The sequence below is a fragment of the Eutrigla gurnardus genome (genome assembly GCF_963514095.1).
Source record: "Eutrigla gurnardus genome assembly, chromosome: 10".
In the NCBI taxonomy this organism is placed as follows: domain Eukaryota; kingdom Metazoa; phylum Chordata; class Actinopteri; order Perciformes; family Triglidae; genus Eutrigla; species Eutrigla gurnardus.
Genome location: NC_139924.1, coordinates 9,567,319 through 9,587,603, shown reverse-complemented (window position 1 = coordinate 9,587,603; position 20,285 = coordinate 9,567,319). Strand labels below are relative to the sequence as shown.

At 41.0% G+C, this 20,285-nt stretch overlaps 1 protein-coding gene across 1 annotated transcript; it reads left to right on the top strand.

Annotated features, from left to right (window-relative positions):
- Nucleotides 1-138: 138 nt before the first annotated feature.
- Nucleotides 139-17,424, top strand: mmp28 (matrix metallopeptidase 28). The gene is made up of 8 exons (XM_084020072.1): nt 139-377; nt 1,770-1,846; nt 2,301-2,500; nt 10,259-10,480; nt 11,384-11,629; nt 14,535-14,684; nt 15,096-15,263; nt 16,202-17,424. The coding sequence occupies exons 1-8, from the start codon at nt 270-272 to the stop codon at nt 16,594-16,596; spliced, it is 1,566 nt and encodes a 521-aa protein (XP_083876198.1). The 5' UTR covers nt 139-269; the 3' UTR covers nt 16,597-17,424.
- Nucleotides 17,425-20,285: the final 2,861 nt, after the last annotated feature.

Genomic DNA, 20,285 nt, shown 5'->3' with positions numbered 1-20,285 from the left:
CTGCACTAGTATGTAGATGAGCAAATGCTGGATTCTCGCCCTCGGCTGCCCGGCAGGCGGACAGAGAGGGGCGGTGCTGGCCCTGCCTCCCTGTAACGCCTCCCCCGGTGGCTGAATAGACTCCGTCACTCCTCGCAGGGATGGAGATGTCAGGCGAGCAGCAGCACGCTCTCACTCTGACGGACGAGGCGAGCCCAACCATGAACAACACATTTACAGCTCCGCAGAAATGCGGCAGACCGGTGTGGTGATCGGGTGGTTGTCCCGCGATGAGCCGCCGACCTCCGCGGAGCATGAGGGCAGGCTGGATCCTGGCTGTGAGCGCCCTCATCGCCGCTCGGACTGCCGGAGGATCCCCGCTGGTCTCGGACCCTGGGGTACTTTTTTCTTTATGGACTAGTGTTCTCTAGAGAGGTCATATTTATCGGGAAAGTATTTATATTTTTTGGTTAAGAGTTTTAATAACAAAGTCGAGCGGTTTGGGGCTGAAACGTCAGTAACGGGCGTTCACAGGTGCTAACTAATACAATATATTGAGTAGTTTTAAACTAACTAGTCGATTTCAAACGTGAGCCAGATCGTTATACGAGGTAAACTATATTTCTAGAATTACTTCTGACAAGCATAACTATCTTCATAACCCCAAATAACATGATTGTTTCACCATCAAATATCGTAATTAAGTTTCTGGAAAAGGGAAACTTGTATTCCTTACATTTATTAGATTTTTTTGAAAGTCCAATGGGAAAACTATTTTTTGCAATAATCTTATTTTTTATCCATACATGAGGTTTATGTTGGAACCCAAATGAACATTTAGCTCATTTCAACACAACAGAAAGGGTTAAAATTGCACTTGGACCATTTAGACTATGACAGTGATGGCAACAAGGACAGGTTAAATTTAACAAATACAGTCTGCATTTTTTCTGTCTGCCACAACAGTTCATGTGATGCATTATAACATGCAAGCAGACCAAGCCCAGTACAGCTATTTGTGTCTAAGGGAGTGTTTTTTTTTGGCATTTAATTGCCTCACTGTGGTTTTGGACTACTCCATATGAATTTGACAGCTCTCTTTGCTGGCCGTCCACTGACTGTGGGAGCATACAACATTAGGCTATTACATGTGTTTTCACAACTTTACTGGTCAGGCCCACTGGCGTGTTTCAGTGTCTCCTATGGGAACACAGGGACATTTCTGCTTTCCATTCCTGTCTGCTGGGGCACATCTGTCATCTGCTCAATTTTAATTTCCAACCCACCTTCACCACATCTGTAATCATAGCTGCCTGTTGTTGTCTGAACACGAAAGTTCACATGAAAGATCGTAATATTACACTATCAACTTTGCTCACCTCAAACCACAGCAGCTCAACAACATCTGTTGTCATGTACCCAGTTGGCTCATTTTCTTTAAACTCTTATTTTACAGGCCTTCAAGCATTCACGCACTTGTTTGCATTAAATTCTTGAGAAATAATAACTATGAATTTCCAGGGACACCCCAGGGGTTTCTTCCCTCTTACGGGTGGTCCAGATCTATACGTCCCCCCATTACAGCAGCTACAGTACAAATGGAAATTTATCTTTACACTTTTATGATTTCCTTCTTTCTTTGTGCCTCTCTGGGGAATTACCACAGGGTGTTACTGTGAGATAATCACATTTTTACAGGGGGCCCTTGAATGTAAAATGCATCAAAACTTAGGTTGTGTGGGTAGTCGGGGCATTACTGAAGTATAATTAAAGTTTTATATCAATTGCAGGTATTTCTGGAAAAGTACGGCTACCTCCATCAGGATCAGCACATCCACAATGCAGAAGAGATGCAGGCGGCTATCTGGTAGGTATCTATTGAAGCTTACTCTGGGGGAAAACCCCATTTCGTGAGTTATCAGAAAGTGATATATATATATATATATATATATATATATATATATATATGTATATTTTTCTCTACATTTCTGCTGATGAGAGTTTACTGGGGGGGGAAGGATGGGTGGGGTTGGGCTGGGACGAGCCCTGCAGCTGGACGTCCATGCAGGGCAATAAAACACACCCTCACCTCTGCACGGGGAAACCTCTCTGAACCATCCAGGAATGCCAAGAACCTCGCCCTCTGGCCTTTAAACGCACTGTACTATAATGGAAACGGATTGAAAAGCTTTGAATGTTGGGTAGTAAACTGTAAACAGACATGTAAAGTGTCAACCTGTTCTTCTCGGCTCTATGAGCACTTTTTGAAACTTTCCTAAACTCGCCCAAAGAGCATCATGCTAACATTCCCCTCTCTGCAGCGAGTTCCAGTGGTTGTCCCGGCTTCCTGTCACGGGCGAGATGGACAGCGCCACCCTGAGGCAGATGGCGGAGCCCCGCTGTGGGGTGTCGGATGAGGGCAGCCAGCAGATCTGGGCTCAGAGAGTAAACGCCATCTTCACTGGAAAGAGTGCCGTCGTCAGGCGATCACATCGCCGCAGGAGGCGCTCTCCTGTGCAAGGTATTGTGTGAAACGTGTACATGTATGAGTTTATATACACTTATTTAAGTATGTGTTTCTATGCAGTGACCTTACTGTACTTTATAACTTTACTTTATTTTGATTGTCAGATACATATAGGTATATACATGAAATCTTACCTCTGCATTCAACCCTCTTGTTAACCGTCTGGGAAGCAACTTTGGGTTCCGCGTGTTGCTCAACCACGTTAACTTTGTGTTTAAAAGACGGGGCCGTCAGCACGCTGGCAAGCTGTGTAATCATTCATTGCCCTGTAGGGCAAAATGCCAGGATATTCAAGATGGAAACTTTCCATGGGAATTAACAGGGATTCAATGAGAATATCTATTTCAGACTGTATAGAAATGAAAACAAATCAACAATTTAACTGAGTTGAACTTTAATTTAATGAGTTGAGTCATTTAAAGGTTGAGTAGGTGATTCTATTCAGCAACACTTTCTGTTATATTACTTGGAATCCTCGTGACATACTGATAGCAATGAATAAATGAAATTCTCTGACATAAAAATATTTAAAAAAAATGTCATCTGTGGCCGGACTGTAAAAACCTGTCCAATCAAAAAAGTCAGACCAGAGGAAATAATTGGACGGCCTGCCTTCAATGCTGACTTCCTGATTGTGGCACTCTGCCTGGGGGAGGGGCTTTGAACAGCTCTGAACGAAGGGGGCGGGACTTTTCGGTTTGGTGATTGCATTGAAGTTTCTCCCAAAAAGATGTACTCTGCAAAAGTGTTTTTTCTCAATGAATCCAATCTATCGCTCTCCAAACTCGTTGAGGATGGCTCCATGTCAGGCTCACTGCAGTGCATGATTACAAATAAATGGCCGTACTTTAAACCAAAACATGCCACAAGACCCAGTGTTTCTTTTCGGATGTGTATTTTCACTATTAAATAGATATTGTGCAAAATAAATGATTGCCAAGCTTAATTTCCGTTGGAACATTTTCGATAATCGTCATGGAAAGTTTCCGTAAATGCACCAACCTTTGCAACCCTATTGCCCTGCATGTGTAGGTTTTGCGTGTCCTGTTGAACTGGTCATGGACACAACAGTTGGGAGGATCCACCTCCGTAAACTGAAGCACTTCATGGAGCTGAGGGCTGTAATTAAAGGCGATGGACTGTCTAATGTTGCACGCGTCAGCCTTGTTAGTTCCTGCTTTTAGCCGCAATTACACAAGTCCGCTTATCCTGTACGTCATCTTTGCTGGGTGTACCTGAACAAAGACACTCATTTTTCTCAGATGTCTGGGCTTCTCTTCGAACAACAGCAACCAGTTCCAGTTCGTCTTTGAGCTCTCGAGTCCAATTTCCAATTTTGACCAATGCTGCTACTTTGACTGTATTTCCTTCAAATACTTCTTGAGACTTTTGTTGGAGATAATCTAAATAATCTGCTCTAAACTTGAACTGGTTTAAAGAGGTTAAAAGTGCAGCTGGGCACTGCCAGATGTCTTGCAGACTCCACGAGGTCCTCCCTTCCTATCTTAGGGGGTTTACAGGAATAAAGATTATTATTTTGCATGGATATGGATCCATTTGCATCATCTTATAGACTTACAGGCTGCATGTTAACACGATACATGTGTGTCTTTAATGACTTTCACACTGTCTCTCTGTGGTGCTGTCCTTCCTCACATGCACACCAGCAGCAGCAGCAGCAGCAGCCTGATGACGACAGCAGGAGCGGGAGGTTTTTCTTTCCCCCTCTCGCTCTCTACTTGAGCCTCCACCTCATGATGTGAGAAGCATCTGCATTCCTTCCTGTCACTGCCGAAGTTGGCTAATGTTCGTGGAATGCGGCGGCGGCTGATGTTTGCCGCCGCTTCTTCATGTCGGTACCTGACACGTTCCTTCTGGTAAACACATCCATAACTGACAGGCTGTTGTTTGCTCCGACTGACTGACTATGGGCAGAAATCTCACCGGCTAAACGAGTGGATATCTTTGCTGAGTGACGGATTACAGCCGGTTCTTGATTAAGAAAACGACTCTCGGTCATTATTTTCGTCCCAGACGTGACTCATATGACAGGTGGCCGCAAGAGTTAAGTGGGAGATACTTTTACGCTCTCAGGTCAAACCTCTTTTAGATCGGGCTTCATATATCCACTGATCTAGTTTAGCTACGTAATGACTTAATTGGGAGTGTAGTCAGGCTGTGAAGCCACCGCCTTGTACTCAAACATTAGTTTGCTTTGTCCGATAGTGGCAGCAGATATGTTTCTGAAAAAGAGTTTTACACTTAGTTGAACAGACTCAGACTGGGTAAACTTTGGATTACTACAGTACAGCCTATGTTTTTAGCCATGATAGAGATGTAGCCCGATGGGATATCTCAGCATCTAATGGAATACGTTTATTGTCCCCTTCTGATTTAAGCGATCTGACTTGTCCTCTAGCATCACAGTGTTTTGACAGTAATAGGATGGGTTCAATGACATTTGGTACATTTTGACATTCATGTCCTCCTCAGCAAGAATTGTAATCACTTTGGCAATTCCATAACTTTTCATTTATCGAATTTCAAAAATTGCCCAATACCTGAAAAAATCCTTCCCATTATACTTGGGTTTATTAGCAGTTGTTAGCATGCAGACACAACATGGTAAACATTGCATTGCTAAAAACTGCAGCATCGTCAATGCATGCAGATGTTAGCATTTAGCAACATAGCAGCTCATGGAGCCGTCAGCATAAATGCAGGCTCTTGTTTCTGGATGGATAGTATTGGTATTTCCTCGGCCCACCCAACCTTGTAGTTTACCAGTTTTTTCTCTGCAGCTCAGATACCTGCGAGCACGACCTGAACCGTATGCCAACTCTTTGAGCCGTTTGTTCTTGACAACTGACGCTGGCTGCTAAACCAAGCATGCAGACTACAGCGATGAGTCCGACAGGTTGCTTGTTTACTCCCTCTCAGCTGTGGTGTGATGTGATCTTTTGTGTGAACATGGCTGCCTCTTCACTTCCTGGAAAGCGAAAACAAACCTTGACTTGTGGAATCTGATCGGTCGTTCCCAACGATATTTACAGAGCTGACATTCCACCACCCTCGTCCAAGATAAGCGCTATAAGTGCGATAGGTGTGTGTGTGTGTGTGCGTGTGTGCGTGTGCGTGTGCGTGTGCATGTGTGTGTGTGTGTGTGCGTGTGTGTGTGTGTGTGTGTGCTCCCTTATGGATCTGGACCCTGGTCTGGAAACTGTTAACCACTTTGTTGCCATTTTACAACAACACCAATTACTGTAATTCTAGACTTTTTCAGCAGAATAGATTGGAGCTCAAACAACGATTGGATTGGTCCAATGGTTGACAAAAGCACGTTAGCTCTGTCATTGTGAGCACGTTGGCGTGCTGACTTTAGCATTTGGCTGCGTCAAACGGCCTCCGCGTTGACACCGGCAACAAGTGAGATCTTTCTGCATCTCCACAAACAATAACTTTGGCTATCGGATGATCTTGGCCACTTCCGAATGTCTGTGATAGTCCTCCCTCCCCACACTGCGGCTATAGAGGGCATCATGAAAATTGCTTCCATGAGGGAAGTCGGGGAATGTTGTCTTGTGTATCTGACTTCCTGGCTTCTCTGCCGTCCTCGGGGACCTCTTACTCGGCGGCGGTCCGAGAGAAGGCGCCTGAGCTCTGCTGAGAATGCCGATCTACACACATCATGTGGTAACGAGGCCTAATGCGTGTAGTTCATGTGGGAGTGAAGCATGAAGCTGGTCACTGTTAAGGCTGGATTATGCTTCCGCGTGGACACAACGCAAGGGGGCTTGCGGACCCCTTACGTCCTTGCGGACCCCCCTTACGTCAACGCAAGGGCCTGACGTGCACCTCCCAAAAATCCTAGACGCGCGTCGAGGCGACGCAACAGCAACGCAACACCAACGCAGCGGCATCGGCTGTGATTGGTCCGCTAACTACATCCGCTGGAGACCGCTATCCGGTTTCCACTCATAAACACCGCCATTTAAACTTTTAAAAGGCTACTACTTTTATTGTTTGCACCTCGTTTTATTGTTTGCACCTTCTCGCTTTTGCACAAAGAAATAAAACACCAAGTTCTGAAAAATTGTGGACGTTTAAAGCCGGAAAGTAAACAAATACGCTATAACGAGGCTAACGACGATATACGCCAAGAGTCTCGGTCGGTCGGTCAGTCTTTACAAAAAACATAGCGCCCTTTCCCGGTGTGGCTTTGAATTGCATTTCGACACGTAAACCCAACGCAGAACCATCACGGTCTCCAAGCAACTGCGTGGCCGTTGCGTTGCCGTTGCGTTATCACTACGCGGAAGCATAATCAAGCCTTTAGAGGTCAAAGGTCACTGTGACCATACAGATTTGTGGCTATAACTCAATAAATATGCTAATGATAACAATTTGGTTGTAAAACCACGCTTTCTTCATTGAATGAATATAAATCAGACTGTTGTTCACTCCCATACAGTTGTGGTGTTCAAGGCGCTGCTGCTTCCACTTTCATTATCTAACAGTTCTGCAAAATGCTTTTTTTTGGCAAAAGATTTGTGTTGAGTTACCATTGAAGCGCATGCGTTTCTGTTTACACAAACACACGATGATGTCATTGCGGTGTCTTAATGGCATCAGATATTCTCCAGGGTGCTATCGAGGTCTCATGGCGGTTCACAGTATGCAGTGCACGCCTGTTGTTTATCGTTCACATGACTTTCAGCAGCGTATTATTTCACAGAGCTCAGGCGCCATCAGAATAAATCAGCGGTCCACATTCTCAAACGTGACCAGCCTGTGTATCTGTGTGCGATGGAGCAGAAATGTGCAACGTCGGCCCGTGTGCAGACCTCCCACTCGCGTTTGGCCTCCACATCAGGGCAAACATACATCGACCACATCTTTTAAATATTTTGACAACTGTAAGTGGGCTTGATCCGTCTCCCCACTCTCTAGTTAAGACTCAAATGTGAAAGTTTACGTTTATAAAGCCCTTGTGGCGGGACGTCTGATGTGCCAGAGTCCACTTCCATTGGGAATGCTTATTGCGCCCTGTCTCACCCTCTCAAGCCCTCTCATCCATAGGGCCTCCGTTTGAAGGGCATGGAAGGACACTGTCGTTGTGCTGCCCTTGTATCGTTAATTTTGGTTGGAAATATGAATTAAAAATTAATTTCCCAAATCAAATTCACAAGATGAATGTTGCAATCCAATTTAGTTAACATGCCATTTCCACTTTAAAATAAAAACAATATTTAAAAGCGATATTAATTTATTTGGAATTTTGCCCAGGTCTGTCTGTCTGCCTGTCTGTCTGTCTGTCTGTCTGTCTGTCTGTCTGTCTGTCTGTCTGTCTGTCTGTCTGTCTGTCTGTCCCGTCCTTGCCAACACGATATCTCAGGAACACCTTGAGGCAATTTCTTCAAATTTGGCACAAACACTCAAGGGTGAAGAGTTTTGGTGATTAAACGCCTCACCAAACACATTTTTAGTTATTACTAAAGAATTGTGACAATCTGGCACAATTACTCTAATAGGATAAAATGATGAAGTGGTGACATTTTGGGCGGGCAGACAGGCTTGGTACTGGTGGAGTCTACTTTGGAGATTTAGATTATTATTACAGCAAACTACTTCTTTAAATTCCTCTCATCCTTTTTAAGTTGTTCACCAACTGCAGCTCCCCGCTGCCTCTCCCTCAAGGTTTTTATTCTCTAATGATTGTTTCCTGTGAGGCGGCCCTCTCCGTCTGCCTGTTGTGAGTGTGTGCTGCGTCTTTGAGAGCTTGTGTGTGTGTTTACCGTTATACGTTAGCTTTGTCTCCAGATTGCTACTTTGAGTAATCCTACGTATATACCAAGAGATTAGTGTTTTCTAAATTAAAGAGAGGCTGGATTTAACTCCCCTCTTCTGTCCATCCCCAAAACAAATTTGAGATTGTGAAGTTTGCGAAGCATGTTATTATATCTGAGCTGAGAAACCACAGACACGTGTTGACGTAAATTGTTTAGTCAAACGTGTAGTCAGAGTGCTTGTTGGTTTACACAGCTGTGAACTAATGTGGTTAGCAGCAACTACCCAGTCAGAGGGGTTTATAGGGCACGTCTGTAGGGACCAAGGGAGTGAGGAAAAGGGTGCACCGGCTAGTGCCCGAGGTGTGGATGAATGAAAATAGATAGACATTTATGAATATATTAAAATATTTTAAGAAAAGAAAATGAATAAATAAAAATGTATGTAATTCTTTTTCTTTTTTTTGTCTGTTAGATTTAAATATATAAAGAAAATCATCATAGTGATACAAACATGCTGTGAATCTTGAATATTGATAACGATTTGTTTGACCAGATAGCACCAGGCAATAAGGGTTGGGGTTAGGTTTAGGGTCAGGTTTAGGATTAGGTTTACGTTTAGGTTTACAACTCATGTCATGGTGTATGCAGCATACATTTTTGCCAATTCCAACTCTATGTAACATTAAGGGAGTGCAGAAATGATTTAGAAACGCACAACAGCATCTTAGTATAGAAAATATCAAAAAAATAATATATACATTTTTTTTTTTACCATCGCTGTGGCGCCCTCCCTGGTGCGGCACCCCTATGTGCCACATATTGTGCATACCCACTTTTTGCACCACTGCTGGTTAGCATCCTCTGAACAGGTGAGTCTTTAGCCTTTTTCGGAAAATGGCAAATGACTCAGCTGTCCCGTCATTGGTTGGGATTCCGTTCCACCACTGAGGAGCCAGAACAGAGAAGAGTCTGGACTTTGCTGAGCGACATTTGTTTGATTTCAGCGATGGTGGTACCAGCCGGCCAGCTGAAGTAGAGGAGCGAAGTGCTCGCTTCGGGGCATGTGGTTTGACCAGTGTTTGAAGGTAGATGGGTGCCGTTTCATTGATGGCCCTGAAGGCCAGTGTCATCGTCTTGACTTGGATGCGTGCTGCAACAGGGAGCCAGTGGAGGTCACGGAGGAGGGGGGTCACATGGGAGAATTTGGGTAGATTGAAGATAAGACGTGCTGGAGCGTTCTGGATACGCTGCAATGGTTTAATCGCAGAGGCCGGGAGTCCGGCCAGGAGAGAGTTGCAGTAGTCAAGGCGGGAGATGACCAGTGCTTGGACCAGGAGTTGCGTTGCATCCTTTGTGAGGAAGGTCCGAATCCTGCGGATGTTGTAGAGATATGCAAGATGTAAATATGTAATATGAACTGTTTGTGAATTTGTTCTTTTAAACCACTGGTAATGTCAATAATAAAATCAGTCCAAATACAAACAAGTTTGCATACAAACAGACTGCATGTTCTCAGCGTGTACATATTTGTTTGAAGGACTGATGCGTTCTCAGTAACAGGAATTTGAAAAGCCATCAGCTTAAAACCCGTTCATTCCTACTGAAGAGGTCCATTTTTAAAATCAGGTCACAAATATATGCTTTAATTAAAAAAGGAAAGCTAAATCATTCCCTGAAGCAGGTGGGTGTTGTAGTTTTTAGCATTCGTCACTCAAACGTGAGTACATTTTGCATGAGTTCTGGGCTATTTTCAACCAGGGATGCGGCACAAATTCACATATTGTTCCCGTTAGGATCAGTACAATGAATTGTGTTTTAATGACAAAAAGTTAAAATGCTCACAGAAACTCTGCCGGTGTCATTCTTTGGATTATCGGTGATTTGAGCTGATGTGCCATCACATGGGATTATGAGCTTCATACCTGCATGTCTCATGTCTCTGCTCCTCTCTTTTTCTCTCCAGCTCAGAAGTGGTACAAGCGTCACCTGACCTACCAGATAGTGAATTGGCCTCGCCACCTGTCTCTGGGCTCCGTGCGGCTGGCGGTGCGCGCCGCCTTCCAGCTGTGGAGCAACGTGTCGGGCCTGGTGTTCCAGGAGGCCCCCGAAGGCCCCGCAGACATCCGGCTGGCCTTTTACGAGGGAGACCACAACGACGGGGCCAGCAATGCCTTCGACGGACCAGGTCAGGGACGACCACGCTGATTCAAGTCAGCGCTGATTGGTCGTTTTATGTCATGATCTTGTGTCTGTAATTTGCTCTTAGGCTTCTCTTGCAATTGAGATCCCGGTCCCAACTTCCTGAATAAATAAAGCTGCTTTTTGTTTGTTCACAATAACCGGATTACTGTGTATAAACCGGATTAAGATTATAATTTGATTACATACTCTGCAGAGACCCGAATACATAACAATAAGAGTTCACAGGATTTATAAACATGTCGTTAGCTAATCAGGCTGAGTGTATTTAAGGATGTGTGATCACCTGCAGGAGACATTGTACTGCATTTGTTGCACCACAGGTATGCTAATGCTAATGCTAGTTTGGTTTTCAGTGTTGCATACGACCCCATAATACGAAGCAACGTCTGCCTGCAGCTCCTTATCAAAGTGTTTGAGTCGTATTTTTGAATAGTTTTTAGTTTTACACAACAAGACAACTCCATGTTCTTTATGTATGTTAGATGAGAAAAGTCAAAAACGTAAGATATGAAAGAAATTCAAAGCAATATAAAAGGACATATAAATATGGAATATAGAATAGAAGGGGAAATTATGCTACAATAATAGGAAATTATGCTAAAATAAAAGGAAATAGAATTTTTTGGAAAGGTACAGTTTGAGATATAAAACTATTATATTTTGCTAGAAAAAAAAGGCAAAGATGAAACACAACATCAACATGAGATATTGGCGTTTTCTTATTTCCTACAGTGGTTATAAATACTAAACACTAAAAATACAACAAACTGAGTAGAAACTTCCTCAAGCCACCCCTCAGCATTTTGTGAAAGTATGATTTATTCCAGTCAGTTGTGACTGTTGAACTGTGATGTGACTCGTCTAACTGTGTCTCTCGGACCTTCAGGAGGAACTCTGGCTCACGCCTTCCTGCCTCGCCGTGGGGAAGCCCACTTCGACATCGCCGAGCGGTGGACGCTAAACGGACACAAGGGACACAACCTGTTTATGGTGACCGCCCACGAGATCGGACACACTCTGGGACTGGAGCACTCGCCCGTCCGCCACGCCTTAATGTCGCCGTACTACAGGAAGCTGGGCCGCAGCCTGCTGCTGAGCTGGGACGACATCATCGCAGTGCAGCAGCTGTATGGTGAGATGATGCCCTTTCTCACGGAGCCTATTTGTGGGTTCGTTGTTACAAACTCAAGCTGAGTGGACGAGCAAGATGCCAAATGAAGCTTAATGGAAGGAAGTGGGTTATTTGGGTGGGATGGAAAGAGTTTGGTCCCAAGGTCAGGAGGAGTGTTAAACGTTGCACCTTCACTGGACATTTTGAACACTTTTTCCTGTGGTTTTAAGTTTGAAGGGTTGGGGGAGGGGTTGCTTTAGTGGACAGACGAGAAATATCTTAACTAGCCTCAGGACGGCTGCGTTAAAGACACTGAATTGAACTATTATTGTAATACAGACCATTAATTACATGCATTACAGACTTATTATGAAACCAGACTTGTCTGGAAACACAGAAGGTAAGTCATTTTTACTCTTCTGCCCATTAAACGGGGAGTCAGAGCACTGAGCTGTGAAAATGCTAGATAGGCAGCCTGAAGGCCACCAGCTGCAAACACAGAACCAGAATGATTAGAGCGGCAAAGCTGTTGAGAGTTCCCACATAACCGTAGCAGTGTTGGATCTTAATGCTTGTTGTGTCCAAGTTTGCCTTTGAGCAACACATTCGGAGTTCTTGCGAAACAAAGCTACGAATGTGATACGAAGTCCATGGCAGCAATATTTGTGAAAGGGATTACTGAAAGGCTTGCTTGTAGAAAAAGTGGAAAACGTTTTGCAGTCACTCATAAAGGTATTGTATTATGGGCAAACATCCATCCATCCATCCATCCATCCATCCATCCATCCATCCATCCATCGTCTACCGCTTATCCTGTATTTAGGGTCGCGGGGGGGGCTGGAGCCGATCCCAGCTATCATTGGGCGAAGGCAGGGTACACCCTGGACAGGACGCCAGTCTATCACAGGGCTATGGGCAAACATGTTTAAACAAATAAAAGATAATCAAGGTCCTCTTTTTTGTGTTTTTGTCTCTCGCACCATGGGTAGTCTGTTCTATCAGCTCCAGATCTGTGGCCTCTCCGCTGCTGGGAAAAGTAGGGCAGCAGAGGTGGTGTGAACGTCAAAATAACACTCCTCAAACACCACACACACACACACACACACACACACACACACACAGTGTTAACCCAGGAGTTCTGTCGGCCTCGTTGTACTACCGTTGAGCCTCACATACGTCTGTGCAGTGAGCGGGCGTCCCTCCTGGCATGTGTAAGGCAGGTTTCCACACGTGCAGAGTTCTCCCGTTGCTTGTGTTTTCAGCAGCGGGTTCACAAGGACACCGTCTTTTTCAAGTAGCTTCTGCAGCTACGTGACCTCCTCTGTGACGATGTCGTACTCTGATGCACATGATGCAACTAGTGCATTAAGCGCTTTGACTCTGTAATGAGGTGTCGAACAGCTGCAAGGGACGGGTAAAGACGACGTATGCTGCAGGAATGTTTGTATCGCTGGAGGACAGTCTCACAATCATTTGTATAATTCTACTCTGAACTGGAGATTCAGCCCAACAGAGGCTTGCAGGCAGGCCCCTTCCAGATATCTCCCATCTGCTTTGCCTCTGGAAATGTTCTGGCCTCAGATTCCTAAAACGGTATTTGTCAGCCTCCTCAGGGCCTCACTTATTCACTCTGGTTGTAAAAAACCCAGCATTTGACCACTTGGCTGCCTCAGACACATATTTCCATTTTCATCTCAGCACTTAACAACACATTGATTTATTACTGGACCATACTACCATTTAATTATCAACCATTAATGAACAGTTAAAACAGATTATTGTATGTGTTTTAGTAAAACCTGGCAATGTTAGTAGACTGTGATTGTATTCAGCATATTATTATTACTACTGCTGATGCATTAGTGTCTTTGTAGCATTTTGATGCTGGAGTTGGTCAAAGTGGAGCTAATTTCAATTCTGTTTATTGTTCTTGCACTTTACTTGAGTACAGTATTTAAATGTTATGCTGCTCTATACTTTCACACTACATTTCAGAGGGAGAATTGTAATGTATAGTTTAAATCCATCAAACCACATGTGACAGTGTTAGAAGCTCCATCTCGCTGCTATTTAAAAGCTGCTATTATTCTGTCTACTTTTACTGATAAGTACATTTTATTATTTATTTATTTTGAATGATGGACTTTTCACATTGTGATTCTTTTTACTTAAAATAACATATCTGCTTACTGCTGCCACCTATGACGATTGTAAACAACATAAGTAGGAAGGTTTTTGTGTTTGAGAGTGGAGTCAGACATCCAAGTTAAGATCCAACTACCTTATCTTACCACACACACACACACACACACACACACACACACACACACACACACACACACACACACACACACACGCACACGCACACACACTGTGGTGTGTGTGTATATCTAGTTTTCCTGCCGTCTTCCTCCTGTTCTTGGGTGTGCTGATTTTATCCACCTCCTACGCAAATGTTTGTTCAGCCTCTTGCAAACAAAATGGCTGTAATCATGTCTGAAGCGCCATCACTTACTATTATGCGTCGGTATGCTGTGCCTTCTCCTTTTGTCCGGCTGTGATTCTTCCTTTATTCTGTTTGATGTCATGTGCCAGGAATCTGCACTGTGAGGCTGAACGGGCGTTCTGTCTAGAGTCCTGACTTCCTGTGCAGAATAATGTCACCCATCAGTATACATCAACTCAGCCACATCCTGTAAAGGACAATTTAAATGTTAACATTATCCAAGTCCTGTTTTAGGTTTGTCTTTCCATTCGTTCCCATGGTGTCCAATTTAGAAAATTAGCTTTTGGCATGCAGGAGAAATTAGACTGTCTGTCCTCCACAACCCTACCCAAATTGATGTGACAGTATGTGGATTCATATTTCATGGCCTCGTCTGATGCCGTTTAGGTTCACTGTTCGCTGCTTTGTTTTTGCCCTCAGGAAAGCCATCAGGTGATCGGCCTGTGAGGCTGCCAGGCCAGGCTGTGCATGCTGCTCTGCAGGAGTGGGAGTTCACAGAGCTGCACAACGGGCATCAGGCAACTGGGCAGCCTCTCTACTGCCAGGGTGTCTTTGATGCCATCACTATGGGTGAGGTCTAACATTAAAATAACATGAATTCATCCACATCCTTCATGACATCCTCGTGGCTTCAAAAAGCTGAAGAATAAAGTAAAATCTTACAGGAATGTAGTAAGAGTTGTCAAATTTCAATCTAAATCTGAAGGAGCTGCTTTTGACTCGACTTGGAGATATAAATGTCATAAAAAACTCTAGAATGCCATAAAGAGGCAAAAAAGTCATCGTATAATATGCCATTAAAATGCCATAAAAAATAATTATAGTGTGACATAAAATATGTCATAATATAGTATGTCTTTAAAAAAGGATAATAGCTAAGGATAGAATACCATCAAATAAGTCAAAGTATCGGCCTGTGCTGCGCCGTAAGAAGGTCAGGTAAATGTGATACATATGTCCGCCCTTATACTGTTACTCCAGACCAGAATGAGACCGTGTTCGTGTTTCGGGGTGGTGTGTACTGGACGGTATCGCCTGAAGATGGAGTGAACGGTCCACTGCCTCTCCGTCAGCGCTGGTCTGACCTCCCTCCATCCATCGAGGCTGCTGCCTTCTCTCCGCCGGACTCCAAGTGGTATTTTTTCAAAGGTACTACTTCACTCATGCATGTGATTCTTCCTTTTAAAGACATTCCCCAACCTACTGGCTCATTTCACAAATCTGTTAAAGTTCCTAAAATAGATTCTTTTGTGAAAATTAAATGACTCTGGCTTTTTATGACTGTTTTCAACATACTATACACAGACTTTGTTTTTAATACGATACGTTTTTTTATGACTTTAATGATTTTATTTACAACATTCTATGTTGTCGACTGACTTTTTTTGTGAAAATTCGACAAACTGACTTTTTTTTTTTTTACTGAAAATGTTACTATGTAATATATGTTTTTTTTTACTGTTTTGGACATACTATAACCAGACTTTGCTTTACATGCGATATGATGGGTTTTTAGGACTTTTTAATCATATTAAAATATGAATTTTATCAATTTAATTTTTTGTGTGAAAAAAGAATAATAGACTATTATCAGACTTTGCTTGTAATATGGCTTGATGGGTTTCTATGACTTTTTAATCATATTTTACAAAATGCACAACACTTTTATGCAAAATACAGACACTCTACTAAAGCATTATTTGCGCTTAACTTATCATCTCCATCTTCTGGCTGTCCTTTAAATATCTTAGCTGAAACTGCACTGTTGCATTTCATAAATACATACTGCGTAGTTCAGAATCTCTCTGGAGAAAGTATTATGTATTAAGTATTAATGCAAAGTATTAAAAGAGCAGAGCTTCTTGCATTTCTGTGTTTTGATAGAGAGGGTTGAATTTGTATCTTTAACGTGAGTTTGACTTGTGTCATTGGTATTATGTTATGTGCATTTTGTGATGCCAATATGATCAATTATAATGAGATGGTGTTTTGCAAATGATTTCTAAAAAGAACCTTGGCATTGAAATTGTTTTGTTGTTGACTTACAACGTGTGACGTTGTTTTCCTCCTCATCCCATGGTGTGCAGGGAAGCGGATGTGGCGTTACACAGGCAGTGTGCTGGACCCCAGTTTCCCCAGGAAGAACAGTGAGCTGGGGCTGCCTCGCCACCCCGACTCTGCCTTTTATTACGCCCCTCTGGGTCACATGGTCCTCTTCAAGGGCTCCCGTTACTCTGTGCTTAACCTCAAAACCCTGCACCAAGAGCCCTACTACCCCCGCAGGCTGACAGACTGGACTGGTGTGCCGCAGGGGACCAATGGGGCGCTGACCCGTCCCGACGGGCGCCTCTACCTCTTCAGAGAACAGCGTTTCTGGAGGTTTGACCCGGTCAAAGTGCGAGTGACCAAAGAGGGCCAGTGGGCCAAGGATCTGAGCTGGACTGGTTGTAGCAACGCTCCTCAGAGCAACAACATTCTTTGACCAGCAGAAGGAGCTGTAAGCTTTAGATAATGTGCAATTTGTTGATGTATACGATTATTTAAAAGTGTTATAACGTTTTCAGCCTAAACCCACATTGATTGTACATGTTGAAGAGCATCTATTATTTATTCTGTAGAGAATGACTATTACTGGGATGTACAATTATAGCCTCATTATTACAGGTAAGATAATATAAGTATGCATTCTTAATTGAACAGACCAAACCTTTTTCTTTGGTTGGAGCAATGCTTTTAAAACCATCTTTTTTTCATATGTCGTATATGCACACTGACAGAGAAACAAAAACATGTGTTTTCTTTATCTCTTCTTCAATATCACATACATATGTAACACATTGTGAAAATAACTGTTACGTTCTTTGGCCTGTGGTTAGGTGATTAATTGCTAATTTTTATCACTGAGTCCCAGTACCACATGTGCTTTAATTTAAACTACTTGAATTTCCAGGGTCCTCAGCATTATTGTAATGTGAGATGTTGGTCCGATGAAGAACTTATCGACTAGCTCCTGTGTGTGCTGACAGCAGTTCAGCAGTAGTCCTGTTCTCCAGTAAGAGTCCTCTGCAGGGACTTTGTACTGCTGCCACAACTGTTCTCAAATTCATTGAACATGAAATCAGTGGGGTTTCTATGTGAAGCATCAATTCATAGTGACTGGAGAAAAGGACTTAACCTTAGGGTCAGATCATTTGTTGCAGGATGAGACTGATCCATTTTAACAAACTGCATAGTAAAGCATGCTTGTAAAATCTGTCCAATTGTTTTTCAGGTCAAATATTAAAAGATTACCTGTGGAACTTTCTTTTAAGGAAAAAAAGTATATAATACTATATGTTGTTGAAATTTCACAAAAAAGTCAGTTGACTAAATTCATAGAATGTTATAAAAAACGTGATTAAAAAGTCTTAAAAACCCATCATATCACATGCAAAGGAAAGTCTGAGTATCGTATGTCCAAACAATCAAAGTCATAGTAACATTTTTTGAATTTTATGTTGAATTTTCACAAAAAAGTCAGTCTACAAAAGACTGTTGTAAAAAATGTATTTAAAATTCTTAAAAAAAGTAAAGTCAGAGTATAGTTTGTCCAAAACAGTCATAAAAGCCATAGTCGAATTTTACAAAAAAAAAGTCACACTATACTATGTCGAATTTTCACCAAAAAAAGTCAGTCGACAAAGTCATAGAATGTGAGAAAGTCATTAAAAAGTAATAAAAACCCATCGTATCATTTGTAAAGCAAAGTCTGAGTATAGTATTTCCAAAACAGTCAATAGTAATAGTCAATTTTTTTGAAAAGAAACTATACTATACCATACTATACTAACATTCACAGTATGTTGAAAAATGTCACAGTATAGTTTGTCGAAAAAAGTCACAAAAAAAGTCATAGTATAGTGTGTTGAAACATTCAGTTTGTTGAAAAAAGTCAAAATCATAGCATTAGTACCGGTATGTTGAAAAAAAATAAAAGTCATAGTATAATATGTCAAAAAAGTCACAAAGTCATAGTATATGTCGAAAAAAGTCAAAATCACAAAGTCATAGTATAGTATGTTGAAAAAAGTCAAAGTCATAGTATAGTATGTCAAAAAAGTCACAAAGTCATAGTATAGTATGTTGAAAAAAGTCAAAGTCATAGTATAGTACCGTATGTTGAAAAAAGTCAAAGTCATAGTATAGTATGTTGAAAAAAGTCACAAAGTCATAGTATAGTATGTCAAAAAAGTCACAAAGTCATAGTATAGTATGTTGAAAAAAGTCACAAAGTCATAGTATAGTATGTTGAAAAAAGTCAGTCATAGTATAATATGTTGAAAAAAGTCACAAAGTCATAGTATAGTATGTCAAAAAAGTCACAAAGTCATAGTATAGTATGTTGAAAAAAGTCAGTCATAGTATAATATGTTGAAAAAAGTCACAAAGTCATAGTATAATATGTCAAAAAAGTCACAAAGTCATAGTATAGTATGTTGAAAAAAGTCACAAAGTCATAGTATAGTATGTCAAAAAAGTCACAAAGTCATAGTATAGTATGTTGAAAAAAGTCACAAAGTCATAGTATAGTATGTCAAAAAAGTCACAAAGTCATAGTATAGTATGTCAAAAAAGTCACAAAGTCATAGTATAGTATGTTGAAAAAAGTCACAAAGTCATAGTATAATATGTCAAAAAAGTCACAAAGTCATAGTATAGTATGTCAAAAAAGTCACAAAGTCATAGTATAGTATGTTGAAAAAAGTCACAAAGTCATAGTATAGTATGTTGAAAAAAGTCAAAGTCATAGTATAGTATGTTGAAAAAAGTCAAAGTCATAGTATAATATGTCGAAAAAAGTCACAAAGTCATAGTATAGTATGTTGAAAAAAGTCAGTCATAGTATAGTATGTTGAAAAAAGTCACAAAGTCATAGTATAGTATGTCAAAAAAGTCACAAAGTCATAGTATAGTATGTTGAAAAAAGTCACAAAGTCATAGTATAATATGTCAAAAAAGTCACAAAGTCATAGTATAATATGTCAAAAAAGTCACAAAGTCATAGTATAATATGTTGAAAAAAGTCACAAAGTCATAGTATAGTATGTTGAAAAAAGTCAGTCATAGTATAGTATGTTGAAAAAAGTCACAAAGTCATAGTATAGTATGTCAAAAAAGTCACAAAGTCATAGTATAGTATGTTGAAAAAAGTCACAAAGTCATAGTATAGTATGTCAAAAAAGTCACAAAGTCATAGTATAGTATGTCAAAAAAGTCACAAAGTCATAGTATAGTATGTCAAAAAAGTCACAAAGTCATAGTATAGTATGTTGAAAAAAGTCACAAAGTCATAGTATAATATGTTGAAAAAAGTCACAAAGTCATAGTATAGTATGTCAAAAAAGTCACAAAGTCATAGTATAGTATGTTGAAAAAAGTCACAAAGTCATAGTATAGTATGTTGAAAAAAGTCAAAGTCATAGTATAATATGTCGAAAAAAGTCACAAAGTCATAGTATAGTATGTTGAAAAAAGTCACAAAGTCATAGTATAATATGTCAAAAAAGTCACAAAGTCATAGTATAGTATGTCAAAAAAGTCACAAAGTCATAGTATAGTATGTTGAAAAAAGTCACAAAGTCATAGTATAGTATGTTGAAAAAAGTCACAAAGTCATAGTATAGTATGTCAAAAAAGTCACAAAGTCATAGTATAGTATGTTGAAAAAAGTCACAAAGTCATAGTATAATATGTCAAAAAAGTCACAAAGTCATAGTATAATATGTCAAAAAAGTCACAAAGTCATAGTATAATATGTTGAAAAAAGTCACAAAGTCATAGTATAGTATGTTGAAAAAAGTCACAAAGTCATAGTATAGTATGTCAAAAAAGTCACAAAGTCATAGTATAGTATGTTGAAAAAAGTCACAAAGTCATAGTATAGTATGTTGAAAAAAGTCACAAAGTCATAGTATAGTATGTCAAAAAAGTCACAAAGTCATAGTATAGTATGTTGAAAAAAGTCACAAAGTCATAGTATAATATGTCAAAAAAGTCACAAAGTCATAGTATAATATGTCAAAAAAGTCACAAAGTCATAGTATAATATGTTGAAAAAAGTCACAAAGTCATAGTATAGTATGTTGAAAAAAGTCACAAAGTCATAGTATAGTATGTCAAAAAAGTCACAAA